This window comes from Neopsephotus bourkii, unplaced genomic scaffold (assembly GCF_033783945.1).
Source record: "Neopsephotus bourkii isolate Nb327-2 ecotype Australia unplaced genomic scaffold, CSIRO-AGI_Nbou_v1 NB_1197, whole genome shotgun sequence".
NCBI lineage: Eukaryota > Metazoa > Chordata > Aves > Psittaciformes > Psittacidae > Neopsephotus > Neopsephotus bourkii.
The window spans coordinates 227549-254003 of NW_026901682.1; the positions used below are offsets into that span (position 1 = coordinate 227549).

A 26455-nucleotide genomic window follows, 5' to 3' on the forward strand; every position below is an offset into this window, starting at 1 on the left:
TTTGTCACAGTTAAAGGAATAAGACATCCATAACCTGACAGATAAAAGCTTCGTATACTCACATCGCCATCTAGTGGCCTCTGGTCGTCAGAGTCCCTGGTTGGACTGATGTCCTGCCTCATCACCCAGATAGGCTCCTTAGGTTCATCAGGGGTATAAGGAGAACGGATGGTCCTCGTCTTCACTTCCTCAATAGCCTCTTTAATATCCTTGATGGCCAATGAAATTGCATCTCTCTTTTCCTTACTGTACCTCTGTACAGATTCTCCTGAGCTGGATGTAACTCGAGAACCAGCTGGGAGATGGCCATTACTTTCATGCCCATCACCAACAAGAGCATGACCATGCTTCAAACTCTGCTCTGCCTCTGGCATGTCTTCAGCTGCCTTGTCTAAGCTCTGGGAGCTCATGCTCTGCTTCACCTCTGCTACAATCTGATCAATATCCTCCTCTTGTTCGTAACTATCCATTCTTGGGTAGGGTGCAAACTCTGCTTCCTTCTCAGGGCTGTCAGACTCTCCATCAGACCGTTCATCATAATGGTGAAGGCGGGCACCAAGTGCCTCCTTGCGGTAATTATCGGCTTCCTCCCTTTCCCGCTCATACTGTTGGATACCCTCTCTAGCATCGAGGTCTGGTGTATCTCCTATCTCCTCATATACATGTTCCTGCAGTCCGTAGTCAGCATAAGGCTCAGCATACTGTTCATCTTCTCCCCGGTGGAAGAGCCGATGTGTATAGACATAACCTGAGTATGCTGCATTCATGGCTTCCTCGTGTTCAATGGAATGGAAATGTAAGTGATTAGGCAATGTTTGATTATGAATGGCCTCACCATGCTCAGCCTCAGCATTCTCTGTGTACTCTTCAGACTCAGGCCTGTACTGCACAGCATATGCGCTCTCATCCTCATTTTCCTGAACTCTTTCTGTGTCGTAACTGTCCTCCACTGTGGCTATCACATCCCCTTCTGCAGTATCCGTGTGATTGTGGAAACCACTCTCAGTGCTGGCTGACCGGGCTAACATCCCTTCTTCCTCCTGCCCAGACAGGCCTCCTTGGCTGCTGTTCATATGTCTTGGGTAGCGAGTTGCATACCGCTGTTCCTCTTCCACCTCTGAGTGCTCCAGGTCAGCCTCCACTGATTCATTCACTGCTCCATTTGCTGGCTCTTCACTTACTTCCCCCACAGGCGGTCCAACTAAATGGTTCATGGCAAATTCTGGTGGGTAGGTCATTTATTATACTGACATTTTGTCTATCACAGCTGGAAAGAAAGAAAAAAAAAATCCCAGTATTTGATGTTACTCTTTAAAATAAAGCAACAAAAGGCACCCTTCCTTCCCCAGCAGACAAACGTTTCACTTTATGAGCTCTGAAGTCGGACAACAGCCAGCACAACAGTATAACCCCTCAGGCAAATGATCTCCAGAAGCAGGAAGCAACAGTGATCCCCTGCAGGACTGCACTTCTGACTTTGTGTACAAATTCTTTGTGGAAGAATCACTTCCAAGCAGCCTGATGGAGATGCTTCCACTGACTGCTCTGGCATTTCAATGACATTGGCAGGTGCGCGTTAGAAAAGCTAACTCTGGCCAGCAGCTCAATCATGGTAGAGTTATGACAGAAATATTCCACCCTTGCTCCACCTCTGCCTACAGCTCACTAATTCGGTGCAAGGGAAGGATGCTGTAATGTAAAATGACAGATTTAGTCCCATCACAGGAGTCTGCAATTGCCCAGATACATGACAGCTATGCATACTACCCTTCTTCAGTATGGTATCTTTGACTGAGATAGTCACCCTATGTACTCATCATCAGAAATAAAAATGTACTCTCAAGGTATGAAGCACACGTTCCCTCTCCCTAGGGAAGCACAAGACAACTAGTTACTTACCATCATGAAATGTATCTATAATCACTTTAGATGACTTCTACACCAAATCTCTTTCCTAAAAAATGAAGAAGACATTACTAGTATTCTTAACCATGACCACATTGAGAGTAGTGAGGCATCTTAACCTTGCTGACTTTGAGTAGAAGATTGCACAATAACTGGTGAGACAAAGGGGCTGTCTGCCAGTAATAATAGGCTATAAAAAAAGACCACAGAAACAGCAGAACTCCATAAGAACACAGATTAGCTTCTAGAAGTTTCCTGGAGCAAACAGGCCTACCTAGCTCAGAATGCTTAATTTTTATGTAAAAGCTTCAGCAATTTTGAAGCTTGCTCTGTTTTTTAAAATGCAGTGTCATAAAAAGGACATTTTATGTCCTTTTAAGGCCCTGAGTTAAACCACATGTCTGTAAGTAAAATACAGGTCTGGCATGTGACTTAGTGGTAAGTACTAAAAGAAAAGATACTTTATGGAAGAGCTACAACTTGAAGGACCTATAAAAGATCAATTGGTCAGTTACCAATTACAAAAATAATGTGATGCAAAATAGAACATGAACTGAATCTACTGAACTGAGGCAAGGAAGCTCAGGTGGCACTTTGCCAACTAGACGAGTGCTGTGCAAAAGGGCTGTGGGAATAACTTCCAGTGGCGAGAAAGCAACAGTAATTTTAGTTGCTCTCTATTAGGAAAGTCAACTTGAAGGCAAGACTAGATGGGAATTACTTACACTAGGCTTCCATGGGAAATTCAGTGGTTTCAGCTTCCAGCTCAGCTAACTCTCCTTGTCTTTGACACACCTCATATTTTAGACTTTAAAGCTTTGGGGTCCTGAAAAAAAAAAAAAAAAAAATGGAAAAAGAAATATCCTGGTCCTTGCTGCAGACAGATCCTTCAATTTTCAGAAGCAGCTCATACATAGTTTTGCAAATCTAGCCTGCTGTGTTTGACCTCTTAAGACTTGCCTCTCCCACTCTCATCACAGGGGAGAAAAACGTACAGTATGGGATACAGTATATATAAAAATGCAGTTATAAAATTATACCTAATAACAAATAACTGAACAGATAAAGATGTTGTATACAAACTGATCCTTTTTCTATGAAAAAACTCAGGTTGTTTCTTCTAGCTAAAGAATGTATGTTAGTAAGAAGCCTTCACTGATAAGGTAAAGTTTTTTTCCAGCTAAGACTTCCAGGTCTATATGCAATGCTATGCCAGGACTAACCAACCAAACACTCCCCACTGCAGCATATGATATATTTAAGTAAACAGGAACAACAGTATTTAAGAGCTTTCCTTTTTAAGCCCCCAAAAGGAAGGGTGAAGATGCCAAGGCATAACAGCTCTTTGAAAAGTCCATTCCAAGCAGGATTACCTGCTCCTTAAAAGTAAGTTATAGAATTTCCCTTGCTTTGCAAATAGACAAGAGTTAGGCTAAAATAGAGGTCTGTTTAAACATAGTAGCTTAAATGTGTTGCATTCAAAGTAGCCCCTAACTCACACCTAAGTGTCATTAGTTACCCATCGAAAAAGGGCAGTACTACTTGAGAGAAATGAAGTTGTACATAAACCCAGGATGATGACCAATTTTCTGAAATCTTTTATGTATCCTGCCACATCTTTAACTTAGAATCAGTGAATGGTTAGGGCTGGAAGGGACCTTAAAGCTCATCTAGTTCCAACCGCCCTGCCAGGGGCAAGGACATCTTCCACTAGACCAGGTTGCTCAAAGCCCCATCCAACCTGGTCTTGAACACTGTGCCAGGGATGGGGCAGCCACAGCTTCTCTGGGCAAGCTGTGCCAGTGCCTCACCACCTTGACAGTAAAGAACTTCTTCCTAACACCTAATCTAAATCTCCCCTCTGTCAGTTTAAAGCCATTCCCCCTTGCCCTGTCACGACATGCCCTTGTAAGAAGTCCCTCTCCAGATTTCCTGTAGGCCCCCTTGAAGTACTGGAAGGCTGCTCTAAGGTTTCCCTAGAGCCTAACAGGTCCATAACTTTCCTATGTTGGGGGGGGGCAGAGAAAAAATGAATGCTACTGGGAGTTAATTATCTAAAGTTAGAAAAGAAGGTAAAATTCAACTGTATGAAGACTACCTATACCTCAAGTTAAATAAGTTATCAAATGCCGCAATATTTACAACAACAGAAGTTCTGACAGTTTCTGAAATTTTGTGAACCTATTTTAGAAGTTTTAATACATGCTCATAACATAATGCATATTTTGGACAGATAGCATTAGTGGTGTGTCTAGCTGTGAGAAACAAATTGTAGCGATTATAAACCATACAAAGCATTGCTAAAAACACCTGAGAGCCCCAACATTTTCCTTTTTCAAACTGAAGGTTTCCAAAGTTCCAGGTGTGAAATTGTTCATTTTGAAGAATGACCTCAGGTCAATTTCAGATATTGAAAATTTCAAAGGTGTGCCTTTTGAGGGGATGAAGAGGAAACTTTAAGCTTTACACTGAAAAAATTCTCTTTCCCTTCCTCCAATAATTTCAATTTAATTTAACTTTTTAATTTTTTAAGTAAAAAATATTATTATCAAATATATTTTGGAAAAAAAAAAGCAGGAATTTTACTTGCTATGAAAAAAAATACTTATAGAAGTATAGATTTGAATAAACATCCCTATGTCACCTAAGCCCAATATGCATCAATGAAAAGTAAGCTTCTAAGCCAAGTACACTAACTTGACTGTTTAGCAATCAGTCTTTAGGACAGTAATTTATAGAATCACCTATTAAAGTTGGGTGTTAGAAGCACTAAGTCCCTTTACATATATGGTAGCTCTAAGACTACTAAACTTCACATTTTTTTAATTCTTAGTAGCACTTCCCTCAAGCAAATACAAGGTCTGCCTGATTTTTCTCACCAGGCCTTCCATAAGTGCTTTATTTCCAGCAAGCAATCAAAAATCAATAACCTACATAAAATGCCACAGACAGAAGAGAACTTAAGCAGGAGAGGTCAACTGACCTTGGAAATAAAGACACAGCACCCATCTGAAAGATATTATACTCTCATATTAATTACTCTGAACAGCAGCTGTGCTCCAGTAATCAAATATACACAGGAAAGTGCTCTGTAAGCACTCTTAGCTTTGCACTCAGGGCTTGATGGATGAATCTGTCTTCAAAACAGACAAATCAGAGGTTGATTACTACTGCAACCAGCTCTTTGCTGAAGGTTAAACTACCTTCCTGCCTGTAAAGAAGAAAAATTAAACATCTCCACATATTTCTGAAGCAACATGAATACAAAGCTGGAAGTTTAAGGATTTTTCTCTGCTGCTTTAAATAAATAAAATTAAAAAAAAAAAAAAAAAGGATTTAAAACACCACCAAGAGGCACACTATTACCTCAGAGCAAGACCACAACAGTAGCCTGTTGCTACTCAGGAAAATACATGTAATAAGAAAAGATGAATATGTGACTATTCAGCTTCCAATTTGTTTGTTATTTGTTTCCTAAATATGTATAACATGTATAACTGTTTGCTTTCTTGGGCATGCAATCAGAAATGAAGCTTTTAAAAAATTATTATTTCCAATATACTTTTTAGAGTTTACTACATAAAAGCATTATGCATTGTATTTTCACAGTCTAATACTGTCTTTTTGAAATGAAAGATCACACTATTGAGAGCTATGTGTACTATTGTTAGAGTCTCAAAACAAAAGCCATGTATACCATGTGGAACCAAGATTACACACACTTTTTTTTGTCACATATGGGATAACAAGGTAACTCAGCTAAGGAAGGGACCAAAGGAGGTCTCCAGTCCAAGCCCTGCCCAAAGCACAAACAACTCTGTCTTTAACACAAGGGCTCCAGTCCCACCATCTTGGTGGCCCTTATTCCTCTCCAACCAGTTTTTCAGTGTCATTCCTGTATCTGGGACCCAAAGGGAAGGCAGTACCCCTGTGGGGTCTGACAGGCACTAAGCAGAGAGGTCAGCCCCTGCCTTCCCCTGGCTCTCAGCCCATATCCTACTCACACTACCCAGGTGCCCCTGTCCCTTTTATTCCCTGCCATGGCCATGTCCCCGTGCTGCTCCTTGGTCTCAAGAGCCCCAGCCTCTTGCAAGGCCTATTTACATACATACATCTTTGAAATTAATCTTTTCATTTATAAGGAGCATAACTGTTTTATCTTATTTTTCAGAACTCTTTCAAGACAAAAGTTAGTATGCCAGTTGAGTGTGTAACCAAAAAATAGTTTTGTCTTCTCCAAAAAACTTTGGACATATATACATCCATGTCTTTATAAAAAAATTTGCTATTCTTTGAACATATTTAGCCATAATTACAGGCCACATTAGAAGCAGAGAGACCTCTGACTGAATTTCCAAAGGCATCCCAAAACCAAGTGCAGGTTGTCTCAGCACATTCTGTGAGGAATTTTACAAAGCTCCTATGTTCTTCCAGACTCTAGCAATACACCAGTGTTTCCCTTGAAGAGATAGTTACCTCAGCAAGACATATGAACACAGATTACATTTCAGAAAAAAACCCATAGTTGTTTAGCAAACACATGTCTTTGAAACACATCTTCAAAATCTTTAGGTTTTGTTTTAAGAGCCCCTAGGGTATAAAATGGCTGAGAATTCAACAACATATGCAATGCCCCTTTGAACAGAATTCCCCACCTCTCCTGTGTTAGGCAACTCTTTTCTGGACTGTAACCTGCTTGGGAAACCTGAGTGCTTCTGCTGCCATGTGCTATGTAAGCTCACCCAAAACAGCTTAAAAAAACCCCAAATCCCTGTGAAATGTATACTTCTTGCTAGTCAGTGAAAGCAGCACATAGAAAGTGAAATTAACATCCAACCACATGCACACACATACACACATCGGTTCATACTGATGAGGCTGAACTATGAACACTCCTAATACTGTAACTGTAAAGCAGAAAAGCTGCATGCACAATACTGCTCTACTTACAAAATTTTCTACAAGTGCTTCTGGAATCCTTGTATCACTTTAAACAAGTTAAACACATTCATTTCAACACTGTACTGTATGTTGCCTTTAATACTTTCTGCAAAGTCTTTTACTGCAATTTGGTTCATAATAACCTTGGAAGCTTCCATTCCTGAGTCCCAAAGCTGCTTCTGAACTGGAACTCTGAGCAGGAGCAAAGTTTAAAACACAAACTACTATTTAAAGTTCAACAGAATAGCCTTTTCCTTTTTAGTAAGGTACGCAAACTTCAAAAGGAGGTAGCTTTTACCTCAATCGACCTTTTCTGACTAGCCTAAAAGAGCACACAGGTCCTTAACAAAAAATAAAGAAATACTGCTATTAAAATAAAAGCGAGCTGTACACCAGCCCATGCTTATATCATCTCAGACTAACCCTTTTTCTTATCCTGTGTCTATTACGTTGTTTTTATCGTTGACTGTACTCGTCATCAGCTGTTCAGTGTCTCAGGTTCAGTGGAACTGGAAACTAATTTTATTTCCTCTTCTCCCCACCCCCTAGATGTTAAAGTTAATTAAAGAAGTTAATTTGAATTTCCAGTTTTAAAATTGTTTACATCAGCTCCTAATTATCTTATTAAATTGAATTGGCTAAATAATTAAATAAATATGAACATGTCACACAACATGTGTTGTGGAGTCTGGACATGTCATCACTCCCTTAAGAACAGATAACAGGGTACTAGAACCATATCATGTTTTTGCTCAACAGCACATTTAACTCTCAGTTTTTTAATCCTAGGAACCTCCTTTTAGTTTTGAACTTTTTGTTTTGATAACACAACTTCATCCGTGCTGCATAACCTCAAAAGCGAGTTCCCATTTCATCTAACACAGTGCATAAGCTGGTGAAGCTACAGAAGACCAGTTAAAAAAACCAAAACAAAAAAAAAAATCATCTGGTAACTGTCTTTACAACTTTTCATAACATTTGAAAAGTACTTTAGGAATAAATGATAAATTATTATATTTACAAATTTAACAGCTTATTGAAAATAGAAATTATTTACTGCCTATGCAAATCACCTCTACCTGGTTTTAACAGGGGTTTTAAACAGGTAAGAAGCAGTATTATTAAACTGAACATCTGGGGGGCGGAAGGGAGGGGAAATAAAATTAGTTTCCAGTTCCACTGAACTTGAGACACTGAACAGCTGATGAGCAGTACACAGCCAACAATGGAAACAACGTAACAGACGCAGGGTATGAAAAAACAACAGCTCCCTTATTTTCTGCCCCCAGGCCTCCTTCTCTGGGCCTGTGCTTGCCCCCATGAAAAGAAAGGGGAGCTGAGAAAACCTGTACCTGACATAGAACAACACAAAACTTTTGTTAACCGTAAACAGGTCTAGAGTCAATTAGCTCTCAAAGGAATATTTAACCTTCTTCCCCTTCCAATTCCCATCTTGCTCAAAACTAAAATTTAAACTTGAACAAGAAACACCATGCAATAACCTTCAATAGAGAGAGGCCAGATCTCTTAATGCTTCAAGTCACTGTAGAGAGAAAGTGTTCTGATGACAAAAGGAACAGACCCTTCCATCCACCTTTAAATACTGAAGTCCTGCCAATGAAAGAAATGAGACAACGGACTCCAGGAGTACTTGATGCCATCCATCTACTGCCAGGAGAAGATTAACTGGTAATATGGCCCAACAGAAGATATGAACTAAAAGCAGTAGAAAAATCCTGACAAGGATCCATAGGCAATCTCTGCAGTGAACTACAATAACCAGACACTGTAGACCAAAGACACTTGAAAAAAATTAATATCAAATCCCAGACTGTAATTCATTGAGGGAATAAATCTGACTGCTCTCAGCAAACAGAATACTTAAGCATCATAAATAAAATTCCTACAAGAGCTAAACTAAGGAAATAATTTGGGGTTCTCTTTCATTCTGTTGTGATTCTCTGACAGGTTACTGCTGAGTTTATTCCTGGGAGTATTATGGATGCACTTTTAATTAGTGTCCAGATAATCTAAAATTTTGACCATTGGAATTGTTACTCTGGTATTTAAATCACGGTTACTAATAAAATCCATCTCCAAAGAAGAAAAAGAAATCGAAATAGTATACAAGTACAGTCAAAGCATAACATTTAGGATCAATATTACAATATGAGACTAGCTTCCGTCTCTTAAGTACAATTAGTAGAAATGTATCATTACTAAATCTGAGCATATAGCCATCTGTAACTTTTAATTTTTTCTTCTCGGTGTAAAAGGGCAGAACCATTTCAGCACAGGTGAAAATGGTGATCTCCAGTGATGAATTCTGAATGCAAAGGTTGTTATTTTTACATTAGTAAAATAACATCATTAGTTAGTTTTACATTAGTAAAAATAACATCATTTTTATAGGAATGAAAACTATTTATTTCTCTGTAAACAAAGAGGGACCGTATCTATGTAAAACAAACAAACAAAACCCCAAATTGATCCAGCAAGCCCAATACCCTTTCCATCTCCTTTGAGATACTATCAATAGTGTGATACAGAACAAATGTAGACAGAGGTGAAAAACATGATCCAGCAAGCTACAGGGTACCTTCACGGTGAGTAAGAATGCCTCAAGCTTCACTCACAGAGAGAATAAGAACTAGTATGTCCAAAACCCCCTTGGATTTCCCCCCTCTGGTACACATAAAACTGTCTGGTTGAGACAATCTTAGTTGTATTCTTGGTTGCTGTAGTGCAGTCTTGATGCAACATATCTTTGACATAAACGAAACAGAAGAATCTGTCTCATTTATATCAGCCAAGAATCAGGATTCAGAACACTGCATCTGTTGAAACTTTCGAGTAATAACTTTAATAACTTGAAATGATACCATAAGGGAAAAATCAATTTTGTTTTGGAAACCAAAATTTTCAAATGAGTTAAACTCTACATTTTTTAATTCTTTTATACAATCAAGCCACAGATTGTGTCAGGTACACAAGAACATTTGGATGGTGTTGAGACAACTTCAAGAAAAGAAGAAGGGTCTGCTAGAATCTGAGAGGAATCTCTGCAGCAACTATGCCCCTTTCAGAAAAAACAAGTTAAATAACAGACTGTAAAGTCCAGCTAGTTAGTCTGGTAATCTAATTAGCTTTCTTCAGAGAGAGAAGCAAGTTACAGAATGCTGTTTCCAGGAGATACTGCTTCAAATAAAAAAGACTAAAGTACCAGAATAGTACATGTGTGGAGGGAAACCCGCCCCCAACAAAATAACAAAACAAACCAAACAAACAAACAAAAAAACCCACCAAAAAAGCCTAGGACACCTAAGCAGTGACTTTTTTACTTCTTAAATGCATCTGTAACAAATCTAGTAATTAGCAGGCAACTGAGGATCACATCTTGATCTAAGAATCTCTTTCCTATCTTCCCAAATCCAAATCCAAAAGTACAGCATCAACTCATCAAAACGGTGCAGAATTAGTGCTGAAACCCCACTAACTTAAAAGTTTCTGTTGAATATGATCAGTAAAAGGATTCGTTCTGAGACACTTTTACTACCTTCAAGCTAAGTTTACTCCCCCATGAAAAGCAGTCAGGGCTCAGACAGCATGAAATTAAGAGATCCTGTTCTCCTTTAATTTATCTTATTTCACAAGTTGTAAAGGAGCTATACCTGAGTTAAGTGGAAAAGTAAATAGATAGGTATAGATGTGATATAGAACTTGCTTACCTCCAATAGTATTACAAGGACTTACAAATGTACCACTGCCAGGCAACTGTAATACCTAGCTACTGAAAACACTAGATTTTACAATCCACCTCCCCCCACTTCATTCTAGGGCAAGAAAAGCCTCAAAAGCAACAGCTCTTATTTAAATTGTTATTTCGATTAGACTTACACTTTACTACATGGGTTTTGACATTAACCTTTTCTAGAAAGGCTTTAGAAGGGCAATGTGTAAGATGTGGAGATGTTATCTAGACAGGAAAAAAGAGAAAGACAGAAAGATGAGGTGTCTAAAATTCCAAAGAATCTGATTACTCTGGGACCATCAGCTCTTTTCCATTTGCCTCTCACCATTCAGAACAACTGAATCAACACTTTCTGCCATACTCTCAGCTCCTTTCCACGGACCTGATGCATGTCTGGATTAAAGAGAATAAGGTTTTAAGTATTAGCTAGTTTGTCTCTCTCTCTGAGTGACAGCAAGACATCACAGCCCGCATCTGCTTCCATTCACAGAAATTTAGGTAAGCAAGAGTATGTAAGGTCTGCAGACTAGCAAAATATCATAAAGAAACAGTGAAATCCCACTAGCAGAGATTTAATTTAAAGGTATAGACACATGTTAAAACCTAGAAAGTAACAAAATAAGAACAACCAGAAAAAGATAAAATCTTTGTGGCTTCAAGCTGGACTTAAATGTTACTTCCGTAGATTTGAACTTGTATCTATAAAACTTTAATTCTTAGGAGAAAAAAGATAAATCAGAAAAAAAACCCCAAAACACAGAACAAAACAACAGATGCAAAGGAGGAGGAAGTAGGAATGCACAGATGTATTTTACAATTTGAATTAAAATTGTGATAGTTCTTCACCATACATTGGCAACATTCTATTGCATTTCCTGTTACCATTTTAGCCCACATAATAAGCCCACCCTCATCTCCAGCCATTAAATTCTAATAACACCTGCAGATCTTTTTAATTCTATTTCAAGGATAAGCTGATGATTCAGTCCATATAAAAACACCAAACAAACAAAAACCACTCAAACCAAAAAACCAAAACTGCACAGATCAGCTCACAAGTTTCCAGAGACATGAAGAAAAACCGATCTGCCACTTGTATTTCCTTACAGTGCTATACAGTAAAGACAGCCACACAGTAAAGACAGCCACACAGTAAAGACAGCCACACAGTAAAGACAGCCACACAGACCTCTCCAAAAACCACGTGGAAGGATGTCATACATTTGCTGCACAAGCATAGTCCAGAGTGATTAGACAAAAAATTCTCAAGCACATGGTCACTATTAGCACCTGTTTGAAATGCTACGGCCAGTTTCCAGCACCAGAGTAGATGCATCACTAGGCGCTACACACCAGATTTTCAGCTGCAAGAAGCCAGTCTGGCTCAACCAGCACCTATCTGCATTTGGCTGCCCTCAGCAGACATGTCTGTCTGTTCCACACTCCCCAGCAGCAGTTTTTTCTAGCTTGAAACATTAACAACTTCTGCACCTTCAGCGACTAAGGAAGCAAGATACACGCTGTGCTCCTCCCCACAGCTGATGAGAGAAGGATTAGTTATTAAAAAAAAGGAGGACATCAACATCACTCTCTGCTCTCTGTACTGAGAAAGATCCTGACTTGAGACCTGCTTTTCAGCACAAGCACATTTCTGTCAGTGGAACTAGCTGCTCCAAGGTGACTACATATGAAATCTGTTCCACAGACATAATTAAATCCTAATGAAGGCTGGCATTTCTCCACATCTGCATCTCAGAACAGAACTGGTCCTTGGATGCATCTTTCACAAGGCAGCTTACTCAGAAACTACAGTCGGAGCAAGGGGGATGGGAGAGATGCCTGGCAATAGCCACAGGGGTCCCATCAGGTTAAGAAAAAAAACAGATTAGTTGATGCTAATCAATAAAGTTAACTAGAACACACAATACTGCCAGATCCCGAAAATCAAAGCCAGATGCATTCTGTCAAGACCACACAGCTTTCCATATACTTGCCAGTCTCTACCCTCATCATGGCTTGACTTCGCGAACGAAGATTTGGGAAGGGCATTTACCCACGCTTACTACAAGCGCGCTGATGACTAAGAAGGCCAATGTGGGATAGGCAAATCCGGCTACAAAAAGCACAGCAGAAGGTCTCCTTGGGTGGAACAGGTGGGACACGATTCTTCCTGCGTTGTCTTTTCTCCTCGAGACTAGTTCTTCGTGAACTCTCAAAGGAGTCAGCAGCATTATGTATGGTGTGCCTCCAAGTCTCCCGATTGGAGGCCAAGGTGGACCACTGATGGTAGTCAATATGGCCAAGGCTAAGGTATTGTTTCAGGGAGTCCTTATATCTCTTCTTTGGGGCACCTCTCTTGCGGCTACCGGTGGCAAGTTCACCGTAAAACATGATCTTGGGGAGGCAGTGATCCTTCATCCTAGAGACGTGCCCTGCCCAGCACAGCTGCAATTTCAGCAATGTGGCCTCGATGCTGGTGACCCCTGCCTGTTCAAGGACAATGACATTAGACACATAGTCAGTCCAATGGATGTTTAGAATTGTACGGAGGCAGCGCTGATGAAAGCGTTCCAGGAGTCGCAGGTGATGACAGTAGATGACCCATGATTCAGACCCATATAAAAGAGTAGACAATACAATGGCTCTGTAGACACTGATCTTTGTACTTTTCTTCAGGTGTTTATTACACCAGACTCTTTTATGGAGTTTTCCAAAGGCTCTATATGCCTTTGCTATTCTGTTGTCTATCTCTTTGTCGATCGTGGCATCCGAGGAAATGATGCTTCCCAGATAGCTGAACTGCTGAACTGTCTTAAGCTCTGACTCGCCAATGGTAATATGGGGATGGCGATAATCTTCTTGTGGTGCAGGTTGGTAGAGGACTACTGTCTTCTTCAAGCTGACTTCCAGCCCAAAAACCTCAGCCGCCTCCGCAAAGCAAGATGTTAAATGCTGCAGAGCTGCTTCTGTGTGGGCAACAAGGGCGGCATCATCAGCAAAGAGCAGTTCACGGACAAGATGGTTTAGGGTCTTAGTGTGGGCCTTCAGTCGCCTTAGATTGAATAGGCTACCATCGGTACGGTATCGAATATAAATGCCGTCTTGTTCGTCGAGGTCTGCTGTAGCCCTTTGGAGCATCATGCTGAAGAAGATTGTGAATAAGGTCGGTGCGAGAACGCAACCTTGTTTCACACCATTGGTTATTGGGAAAGGCTCAGAGAGTGCATCACCATACCTGACTTGGCCTTGCTGATCCTCATGTAACAGAATAATCATTTTCAGGAGCTTGGGGGGACAACCTAATCGTTCTAAGATCAGCCACAAGCCTTTCCTGCTCACAGTGTCAAAAGCTTTGGTGAGGTCAACGAAAGTTACGTATAACCCCTTATTCTGTTCTCTACACTTTTCTTGCAGTTGTCTGAGAACAAATACCATGTCTGTGGTACTTCTATTAGCCCTGAAACCACACTGACTTTCAGGTAGAAGTTCTTCTGCGATAGCAGGTACTAGTCTGTTCAATAGTATTCTTGCAAGAATTTTACCAGCAATGGAGAGCAGAGTTATACCACAGTAGTTTGAGCAGTCTGACTTGACACCTTTTTTCTTGTACAGAGTGACGATGATTGCGTCACAAAAGTCTGACGGTATTTTGCCTTGCTCCCAACAGCACACAACTAGCTCATGAAATTTAGCGTGAAGTGCTTGGCCTCCATGCTTCCATATTTCAGGTGGGACTCCATCAACCCCAGCTGCCTTGCCAGTTTTCACCTGCTGTATGGCCTTAAGAGTCTCTCCCATGGTAGGGGCTAAATCCAATTCGTTTTTCACCGGATGTTGCAGAATGTGCTGGATTCCTTCGCCTTGGACTACACGATTAGCACTAAAGAGGGTTTGAAAATGTTCAGACCAACGATTCAGGATGGAGATTTTATCTGTAAGAAGCGTTTGGCCATCTGCACCAAGTAAGGGGCTTTGAACCTGGAATGTGGGTCCATACACTGCCTTCAGAGCCTCATAGAATCCTCTGTGGTCACCCAAATCTGCACATAGTTGAGTCTTTTCTGCTAGGTTGACCCACCACTTGTTCTGGATGTCTCTAAGTTTCTCTACCCACTAAGAAAACAAACCTACCAGAACACAATTACACAGGAGACAGTTCAGAAGAACGCAAACTGAGGGGAGTCACTCAAACACGCTTTTCACACCCCTATGCAACATTTACAGCTAGAACCTCTACACACACCAGGCTGTATCAAGTAATACATCCAGACAATGGGAAAAAAGGATATAGTGTAACAGCGTTTGAAGATGAAGTCACAAGCAAAACAGAACATAAATAAAAGATTTTCTCAATATATGTAGGGTGGCAGTTTTCTTTTTTAAATTACTTGTTCCTACCCCCATAGTTTGTCTCCCTTCCAAACAGAACTGACTTTAAAAAATAACTTTAGATGGCTCACACTTCTGTAAAAGTAGATTACTTTGTCTTCTCTTTTCATACAGAAATACTTTATACAGAAACTTTAGCAGATGAGTATATTCTATTTCAAATATTTTTATTATTCATTCTTAACCTTATTAAATCTTTTTATATTGTTAACATACCCAAGTAATGGTATCATAGGAGACAAAAGCAGCAACTACAGAGGGCATTTCTAAGGTAAAATACAACTCACATGGATAAATTTACAAGGAAGAATGGTACAATCCTGGAATGCTTCAATACTTGGAACAATTTGAATATTTAGTCTTTAATCTATTAACATTTTCCCCCTTTTTGCTTGCAGACAGTCTGAGAGTCAATGGCTCCTTTCACTTATCCTCAGAAGTTATTATTAAAGCAATGTATTTCAAAGATGCTTATGACCCTTTCTCAAAGAAAATGGAAGCCTTAATTATTTCACTTAATTATGTTTTTATAAAGAGAAAATGAGATGCCTCTTAAATGTTCCATGAAACCTAGATAAAAAGGATTCTATAATGCTAGAGTACAGTGTATTTGAAGTTATTCTGCTTTATCTTCTTATTCCTTTCCAAGGAAGGATCATCCCTCCTACAACACAGTCTCTTTCTCTTCTGACACCCAAACTTAGGTGTAGTATTTCAGCCTCTATTCTCTGCTGTTATTTAAATTAAAAGCCATGCCAGTCTGGTCTCTGCTATCCATCAGGCAGAGAATTGATCTGGAGCTCCTTTCAAATATCCAAGCTTTGCTTAAGTCACCTTACAAGCATGCATATACACATACTAATATCGGGTTTGTTTGCTGTTCTACACCATCATTTTGGTTTTAATTTCTTAAATTCAGGACAGAAAGTACTGAATATGTGATCTCTCTAATGTAATACTTACAATTAAAGTAGGAAGCCACTGGATGAACTTTAAATAGGGAAGGGGATTTAAAAATTGATGAAAAAAATAATAATGTATTTCTCAGGGCTCTGTAAATTGCTACAAGATTAATTTAAGATTACGGTGCTACTGTTGGTATTAAGTTACGTGGACTTCTCCAGCCAAGCGAGCTTTCAGCTCTACGAAATTGTCAAAATCCATGGTGATGCATAAATCCAGCCTCCTAAATTGCACAAACCATTATGACCCCACATAAATTGCTGCTTGCTTAAACGGCAGCATAAACCATTTATACAATTTCTGAAGCTTGTCAATCCACAACATCCATTCCATTATCCTACAAAGGACTGATGTTTCCTACAAAACAAAGGACTGATGATGTCCTGCAAAGGACAAACTGCCAGGCTACAATTACCCTGTCATTCACTTTATCTTTTAAAACATTAGCAGAAAATAAACTCCATTACAGTCTTCTGGGACTTTGGCATTGTAATAATAGCTATTGAAAACTAAGCGTCCAAAGGGGTCTTGTACTACACTCTTCAAAAGATGGTAAATCAGTTACCTGAATAGAAAATTTTTGATGTACAAAAGGAGCCGCTCAACAGTAGGAATTTAGCACAGCCAAGTGCCAAGACTTTCAAAGGGGCCAGTTTCCGCAGGCAGTCACAGATGCTGAGCTCAATTACACAACATCGCAGCTCTGGAACTAAAAGTGACTCACTACAAACTGAAGTCATGTTTCAAAAGTTTCACTAATGCAGGCACATAGTTTTAAAAAATCACAGCCAGTCCTATGAAAACAGCGTTTCCTCTTTCAGACTTACGACTGGGATTTTGGCTTTTCTGAGTCTGTTAACCGACTGTCACCAATTCTAGGTGAAAAAAAAAAAAAGTCTGGAAAAAGGGAAAGGGAGAGGAAAGAGAGAGAAAAGGGACGGGGGGAAGCACAAAAGAAAAATAACGTGCAGCTCACAAGAGTGAAGAGATTGTATTCTACACTTGTTGATCCAGTACCTCAGACTGGGCCTATATTTGTGTTTTAGTTCGGATCTGAAGTACACTTTTGAAGGGCAACTTCCAACAGCCCCCACACACTGCACTTCAGTGCACGTTGCAGAGCAGATGTGGAGATCCCATAATGGATTTTTTCCAAACAAAAATGCATCGGCAGAAGAGAGATCCAGGAGCGCACATGATTTTTTTAACCTGCTGGTGAGCATTTCGGCACAGGACCGATCCAGGCCCAAAGTATGAGATTCCTCAGATGTGCATAAGGCATTGGTCCTCTAGGTCCTGTAGGAGCAGAATGGATCTGTAGGACCTCCATCCTACAGATCCACTTAGGCTGTAGCTAAGTCAGGGACAGCTCCAGAACAGTCCCCCACAAACATTTGTTTGATAATATCAATGACCATTTCTAACCTAGGTTAACACTTTTAATCACATGAGTAAAAGATAGTGGTACAGGAAAGATAAAGACAAAAACATTACAAACACAGATGAAATATTTGAGAAACCAGTATATTCTGGTACCTGCTTGCACGCTCGGATGGTACTTACGTATTCAAAGAGTCAAAAAAATGTTAATTGGAAGTGGCCACTGGAGATCACCCATACCAACCAGCCCCTTGAAGTGGAACTAACACCAATACCAGAACATGTTGGTCATGGCTTTGTCTGGCCGAACCTTGAACCCCTCTGCAGATGGGCTGTTTCACCATCTCTGCAGGCAACCTGTTCTGGTTTTGCACTTGCCTCACAGGGAAGTTTCTCTGTTATGTTCAATCTATATTATGAGTATGCACATCTGTGATAATTTGGTGCAGCTGAAATATCAGAATTAACCTTACCAACAAATTCCTCATTTGTTCATGTACTGTGCCTGCTCATAAGAGTAAATAGGAGTCTTGTGAAAAAACACCCAGAGAATCAGGAGGCAGAATAACTTGGGGCAAAAAGGGAGGGTAGAGGGGCAGAAGAAAAGAATGGGAATACATCACACAAGGTACATTAACAAGACAAGAATTGCTTCACAACAGTGCCTTCTGCAATTATCTATTGTTCAAATAGTTGCAAGTAATCCAGTTGAAGATCTGGCATTCAGTTTTAAAACCTTGCCAGTGGTATATTTTTTTCACTATTTCATTTAAGTTCCTTACTCTTCACATTAGTGTCTGGATTCCTTACTCTTCCAAATATAAATAAGACATGAAAGTCAATGACACTTGCTTAGGTTTGGCCATGGTTTGCTTCTATTTTCTTTGCATGTCTCCTGATATTTTCACCTTTAAAACTGTTTTTAAAAACTGCAGTAAGAATCATAACAAAAATACATAAGCTAGAAAAATAAAAAGCCTAGTGAAAAAAAAAAAAGAAGGAAATTTGGTATCTAACTTCTTTAAAGGGTATTTAGAAATTTCATTTTTTAATCCTGAATATATTGTTAATTTCATTATATGGGATCATTAGGCATTTTCTAAGGTTTATCTGGTGGCACTGAAAAGTTTCAAAGAATCGTATTAACCTAATTTAGTTAAAAACAAACTTCGCAGTGACTGCTATTGGCATTGGCTCTGTTGGACATATGGAAAGCTTCTAGCAGCTTCCCTCAGAATCCACCTCTGTAGTACCCCTGCTACCAAAAACCTTGTCATGCAAACACACAGGGTACAAAACTACAGTGTACCAGTTGTATCAATATAAGACTAGTTATGCTCAAGAAGGCACTAATCACTACTTGAAGAACAAAACAGCTTTCTGAGTTACTTCTTTTATGCTGTCATTCCTAAACAATAAGCACTGGTCTGCCGGCACACACACATATATTTTTTTTATTAGGACCAAGTGGACCATAAGCCATCCCACCTGGCCTCCAACATTACAGGGAAAATAAATAAATAAATAAATAAATCATCCTGTAATTCTACAGCAACTCTTATCTACATGTTGTTTTATTTACAAGCTCCTAAGCTTACTCACACTACTCCCTAAAATTACTGATGATGCTGTCAAAATAAGGGTGCAGCACTGTCTAATGACTCTTCCACTTGTACAAGCACAATACTATCATTAAAAACACACCTACAAGCCTTAATAAGGCACTGTAATTTGCCAAGAGGGCCTGATCTAACACCTCTCAAAAGTACACACACACCTCCCCCCCAAAAAGACACACAAAAAAAACTCAGCCCAAAACCAACAAAACCCAACAAGCAAAAACCAAACAGAAAAAGCTCAAGTAGGAAAGACATGTCCATGAAGCAGATTACGGCTACTGATAATGTTTTCTTTCAGTATTACTTAAGATACAACAAAGACATTTTTCTTTTTTAATAGCACTCACTTTTTCAAAGCAGTGTTCAAATCCTTTTTTTCTTCTGTGTGTAGTTTTGAGCTAAGAAACTCACATGAATGGCTGCTTTAAGCATAGCAGATCTCACTGTTTGTCAACCGAAATTACAGAAGTGTGTCATCTGGCAAAACAAACAAGGTAACACTGTCCACAGTGTTATATATCCTTGTGGCAACATGGGGGATTGGACTAGATGATATATAAAGGTCCCTTCTAAACCCAACCATTCTATGATTATATTAAGAATGAGCTGAAACCAAACTCAGTGCTGAAGGTGTAGCTTCTGTATCTTTATCCCAGTCAAAAGCTCTCTTTTCAAGCCAGCAGACTGGCTTTTCCATCCACTAGAAAAGTGTATTTTACAGCTAGCCACATCACAGTAGGATAAACCTCTTTCAGAACAAAATGGAACAATGTCTTAATCTGCATTCAGACTAGGAACAGCCAACGCAAGATTTGCCTATAATTTCTTGCTAATATGTAGGAATGACCTCTGCAAATGCAGACATTTCTGAGGCAATTTGTTTTTAGAATTATATTTGTCAAAAGAAAAATTAAATTCAAATACATACATGACCTATTCCTTTGAGCAGTATTTTCAGAATTGTCCCCAGTAACAAAACAAAAAAAAAAAAAACCCAAAAAAAGATGTTAGATACAAAATTACATTTTTCACTCTTTTACTAATACTCAGCTATTGTAAAGCTCAATATGAAATCTGGTTCAAATATTTATATACCAACCACTTCACATATTGTAATAGATTATCAGCCCCGAAGTGAAGATAAGCTGTGTGTCCCATCTACATTAATCAAAACATACATGTGCAAACCTCAGATCAGGCTGGAAGCTAAACACACAAACTGAAACACAAGCGCATTAGAGATGTTTGGAAGCTGCTGGTCAAACCATCTGACATCAGAAGGTAACTTAATCCTGTTATCACCAAAGATGGTTGCAGAAACTCTCTAAGACTCGATTTGGAGTTTAAGAAGGCAGGCATTCCTTATTGCAGTGCTGGGTGCACATGCGAATCATTTTGTGTGCCTGGAGTCTACAAGCAGCATCCATATATCCAGCAAGCTTATGCATATTCACAACCTTTCCAGGAAATGTTTTGCATATTCACTAGATTTCCTGGAACTAACAGTAATACTTGCATTTTAATTACACATGCTCTCTCTTGCTGAGCGGTGGTCTTGAGGGGTGTCTGGTGGTCACCAACAGTCTTCACTGTGTCTGCTGATTAACCTCCATGCTTGCATATGTGCAAAAGACTCTTGTGAATTACTTAGCAACTGTGTCTGTGTTTTAGGTCAGCTTGTTCTGATTTATTGCTTCTCTTGAAGAACAAGCCCCATCTGTCTTATCTTCATACCAGGTTGACTACCTAACATTTTGCCCTCACCAACAGAGGAGTCCCAGTTTACAACCTAATATCTTGCTTACAATTAAGAGAGTTGTTTTAATTTACAACTTCACATTTTAGTTTCTAACCTAATGAGATAGGCATTCCACCACACACAGGAAACGTTGCAGGACACTATGTATCAGAGAGTGGGAATGGATCAAATGATGTTAAGTCCCAGCTCCTCAAAAGCAGTTCCATGATGTGGAAAAGGCCATTTAGATCTTCCTGAAAACTTTCCAACTACATATTTCATAGAGCAAAATGATGCAACAAAGGGACAAACTCCAACAACACAAAACCTCTAATATTCACACAGAAAGGAATCTCACAATGCCCTGTCATGCTGCTCTCTGGGCATGTCTTTGCAAACCCACCATATTTAAGCTATTCACTGCCACAAACACGAGAAATACTACAGAAGCAAACACATCCCCATCAAGCTCTAAGGGAGAGGCAAGCATTCAAAACCTTCTTCTTAAAAGCAGGTTACAAAAAACCCAAAGGGTAAAAATAGCTTTTTGTCGCATAGCTCAAACTGGAGTGGAGAGTCTGGCAATAGGCTTTTGCACCCCCGGGTATGATGCTAGAGTGTATAAAATGAATAGCAAGTATTTTAAGTCACACAGTCTGGAAACATTCTGCATTAGTTACACTGGTGTGCAAAGTCATTGAGGAGAACAAAAATTCGCACATATTAGTCCCATTATTTTCTCAAGGGGACAGTGTGTAACCATAATCGGAAACACTGAAAGCTAGAAAAAAGTCAACAATAGAAAACTGTGCAGATAAACTATGACCTCAATTATTTTATCAAGTATAGAAATGGACCTAAACAATAGCAGCAAAGCAAGATCCCCAACTCAGCATACAATTCCAAGCATATCAGAACAAACACAATCATTGTGTTGCATATGCAAAGCAAGATACATCTTGTGCAAATATCTACTCTAGCAAAGTTCAGAGAAAATATAAAATAGATAAACCTAACAGCAAAAACCTAAGAGAAAAAAAAAATAAATCACTGTAGTGACAGAAAAACTGCTACAGGATAAAAAAACGAGAGAAAAATCTCTTTCCTTCCTGCAGGTTCAAAAAAACCCTGAATTAATTCTTTGTACTATGATATTTAATTCCGCATGGTTTGGGAATAACAATACCACCCAATTCAGGTAACCAAACACGTTGAGAAGCCAAAATACAGATTTAATTTTCAGCTTATAGGAGTAACAGCATGCAGGCAAACATTTTAAGGGGCTTATCCAGAAAACCTGAGTGTTACAAAAAAAGAAATAAAATAATCAGCAAACCTACCAGTCCAACTCTAGGCATACCAAAGCAGAGTCAACCACAGAGTCAGGAGGCTCAAGATCAATAATCCGTACCTACTGCAAAGAACTAAACCACCAGAAAACATTAAAGGAAAATAAGCAAGAGGGCGTTGGTTGGGACCACACAGGGAACAACAGCACTTGAGTGACTATGAAACACAGCAGTGACAATGCTGCAGCTCTCTTGGCTCTCAGCCATGGCAAGCACAGCTAAGACACATCCCCACACATTGCCTGCAGGTCCCAGAGGGGTCAGCTTTGCCAGCGTCTGGCTCTGTAACATCACCACCCAGGTCTTCCTCACCTCACACCCACTCCTGCATTTTAGAAAATGCAGCTGTCTCTCTAACCCTTCACTGCCTGTTTTTCCCAGGGGAATATGAACTCCTCAAAATAACACTATTAAAGAAAGGTGGACACAAATGATTTCTGTTCCTACCTCCTCCTCCCACCCCTCCCCCCTCGAAAATAAATTATTCTGGTCATACACCAGGCAATTCTTCTTATGCATGAACACGTATGGGGAAAGATGGGTCCCTTCTGCGAGAACTTAGCCAGCAGCAGGGACGGGGAAGTCCATGTCCGGACCGACACCAGCAGCACCGGCTGGCACAGGGACATTACCAACCACAAACCTAACCACTCTGACCATGGTATTGAAGGTCCATCTGCAACCACAATAGCTTCTCCAGAGTTCCCACCAAGGTGGGGGTTTTGTTGTATTTTTCTCCAATAAAACACACTTTTTTACTTTTTGTCCCCAGGCCTTCATTTCTCCTGTCAATGCACAAGAAAGCTCCCACATGGAGTCCCAGGCAGCTGCACTGCTCTTTCCTTTGGCAAACCCCAAAACCACACACTCCACAACCTCTAAGCAAACCCATGCTGAAGAAGCTCACAACGGATGGCAGCCCATGGGAGGGATCCCATGCAGGAGCAGGGGAACAGCACAAGGCGGGAGGAGTGGCAGAGGAGCTGGTATGGACTGATCACAACCCTCATTCCCCATCCCCTTGCACCTCTGAGGGGAGAGAACATGTAAGAGTCAGAAACAAAGAAGTGAAGTTGAGCCTGGGAAGAAGAGAGAGGGGAGGACATGGGAATTGGTCTTAGTTTTTGTCTTTTTTTTTTTTCCTCACCATGCAACTCTATTTTAAACATCAGTAAGTCTGTTTGCCCATGACACAACTGACAATCTCCATCTCAGCTTACAAGCTTCTCCATCTTATTTTCTCCCTATTGTCATGTTGAGGAGGGGGAATGAGAGGCGGTGTGGGGAGCTAAGGTCAATCCACCATATGCTCACAAAAAGAAGAAAATTATTAAGAAGAAAGTATTAACATATTTTCAACTGTCTTTAATTCAATACAGATATGGGGAGAACAATGTCACGTGAGCAAGTAAACCAGGCTCTTCTGAGACAAAGGGGCACAAAATCACAAAATGGAATACAGAAACCTTTAGTATTAGTTTTAAGTAATGTTAAGTTTGATGGCTTTGTAACAGTAGCAATGGAAAATCACTGAGGTGCATGATACATAGAAAAGAAAAAAAAAAAAGAGTATAGCTAGAGAACACACTGAGAATTCTTGTACAAGATAAATCATTATAGTTGACACAGTTTTAAGAAAAACAGCCTAGAAGAACAGGACACAGGGATAAGGAGTATCTGGGAACTACAGGTGTCCAGGATGGGCTACAGTTAAACTAACTGATAAATAGGAGGATGGGAGGATTATTAGGACTCTGGTGCTAACAAACCAATTAAGCTGGTATGAGCATCTACTGCGCGTGCTTCAAAGGCTGCCAGAAGTGATGAAGATTGTTGGAAGAAGTAAACGACCCTCAGAGACCAGCACCACAACTCTGTATGCATGCAGGGAACTTTCTGGAAAATGATGTAATCCATATGTAGCCTCATGAGTATGTATGTATGCCCAGGAACTATATAAGACCGGCTTGTGTAGCAATACAGAGACACACGTTAGGAGGAGCTATCTCCCATGTCTCCCGGTGCCGCAATAAAGAACACCTGCTTGTCAGCTTGAAAACTTTGTTGGCAACTTTGTTCCTGGAGTTTTCTCCGAATCACTTCTCAGCAGTGCTCTCAGGACCAAGCCCTTGCAACTCTTTGCTCAAAGCAGAGAAAGCATACATCTGCATTAGAGACTTCTAACAGGTACACAACCTAAAATTATGGCAAAGGGTGGTAGGTTGGGGAAAATACTCAGAAGATTTGTTTTCCTTTCTAAGTTGTTTTAGCATGAGTAAACACAGGTGGTATTTCTAAAAATGATACAAAAATACCAACAGAATTGGAATTTGAGAGGTGTGTTGATTTCTTTAATCCTCCAACTATCTTGGCACTGAAAAGTCCATTTCACAGACTCCACTGTAGGAATAAATGAGAAAATACTCAAACACTAAAAGCTCCTCACCTAGCTTATTACACAACAGTAACATTAGTTATTTAAATGTTCAAAATCCTTATCTTCGTGCTTTTCTGTTTTTATGAAGGTTTTGTCTTAAACAAAGCCTAAATGGGGGATGGTTTGATTATATTTTTGTATACTCTCAGGTCTAAAGTCAGTCTCAAACACAGTGTGTGACGCTTTTCTACCAAGTGTAGGACTATGAAAAAGCTAAAGCCATTGTGCCTTATTATAATATATTCAAAAGCAGAATAGATGAGCAGCCACAAATTCTTGTGGATCATGCAAGACTTGTGACCATTCTCTTCCCCAGGCCATTTTATCATAGGTGGGAGTAAATCCATGTAAAATTGATTTCTGTTTCTCAAGATTTTTTTTGATGGAGAAAACCCCCAAATTCCATGATCTTTAGAGCTCTCAAAACCTTTTGGGGCTGTTCTATAGTACTAGTGAACTTCAGCTGCCTCGGACAGCAGCATGTAGTGTTACCTCAATGGAATTGCAGCAAGAAATCTAAAGGTCAGAAAGAGCTTTCAGAATTAAAAATTAAATAATGATTTTAAGCCTGGATTTGTCCTTTTCTTCTATGAGAATTTTCATGTTTTGTGTCAGTTAAACAAACTGCTAAACTTCAGGCATCATGCACTGTGCACCAACACAGACACCAATTCCTTAATTATAGGAATTTTTTAAAAAGTAGACTGCATTACTGAGAATACCAAAGACGCTATTTTTGTCCCAGTAAGTTAATACAGATAAAACTAACAGCTTACACTCAAGCTACAGTGCACCTCCTAACTACTAAGTAAATGTACCTTGACATCCTCTGGAACTAGACATGTAATTCCACAGAAGTCCAAATCCCTAATTTTAGTTTCATTTTTCTTGTAAGGAACCTCTGATAATATAAAATGCCACACTGATGCCCAAATCATTCCGGAACAGTTCTACTTTTTCACATTTCTTTAAACAGAGGCAATTATTCTGTGATTGCACATTAATTCATCAAGAGGAAAAACAAACAACAAAACCAAATAAAGCACTTTCAAAAAGCTTCAGCTGGTCAAATGTGATTTCTTGGACCCTTCGGAGTAACATGCTAGCAGCTCTTGCATCAAACAGATTGACAGATCCCTGCATATGATTCTGCAAATATTTCATCGCAGAAACATCTCAGGACTCTGCAATTCAAGCAGGTGGACGAAATAAAAAAAACCCACAGAAAAAAACAAAAACCCGCATCAATCACTCAATTGATCTGCAGAGCACAGACCAAGAACATACAGATAATGGAATTTTCTCTGCACCCATGCTCTGAAATACAGCTGAAGACCAGAGACATATTCAAAGCACCTATGTGAACACTACAGCCTAAGGGTCATTTTCAAGAGCAATCTAGGAAACTTAGATACTGTGTGACTTTAAGAGAGTAACAGCCTTCCAAACAGACCTGTAGCATCCTGTTCTATAATATTAAAATACTATTAGCTTCAAAGGGTTTAACTACCTTTCTACCATCCTCTTTGGGGACACTCCCACACCTTTTGCTACCTGGTCACCTGGTACTAATCACATTGCCAGATATGCCTGTAATACCAGAAATACTTAGTTTCTAGGAGACCGCTGAAGCACCCAGAGACAGAGGTGGCTCCCTCTTCAATCCCCTGGTCAGGTGTAAGGACCCAGGTAGGGGCAGATGCATAACTGGAAATTAACACATGGCTGCACAAACAGCATCAGCAGAAGGGTTTTAATTTTCTCGTCTGAGACTGCCTGTTTGGCAAGTGAAGGGTGGCCCAACACTGCAGAGGTAGAGGAGTTCAGAATTCAGAATACTATCTCAGCAACAGCAAAAAGGCATCAAAGTAGTTTTTGAGGAAACTAATGGGAAAAGCCCTTACAGATTAAAACGACAGTAACTTTGTCTTAGACCTGGACTCTAGGAAGCAGCTGGAAATTGCAACAGGACTGTGACAAAGA

The 26455-nt window shown here is 39.8% G+C and overlaps 1 protein-coding gene across 6 annotated transcripts in view; it reads right to left on the reverse strand.

Annotated features, from left to right (window-relative positions):
- Nucleotides 1-26455, reverse strand: part of APBA1 (amyloid beta precursor protein binding family A member 1) — a 94668-nt gene that overhangs the window by 37657 nt on the left and 30556 nt on the right. For all 6 annotated transcript variants that reach the window (XM_061364272.1, XM_061364271.1, XM_061364270.1 and 3 more), the window contains exon 2: nucleotides 63-1267. In XM_061364272.1, the coding sequence (XP_061220256.1) occupies nucleotides 63-1238 (1176 nt within the window). In that variant the 5' untranslated portion in view covers nucleotides 1239-1267. The remainder of the gene's footprint in view (nucleotides 1-62; nucleotides 1268-26455) is intronic.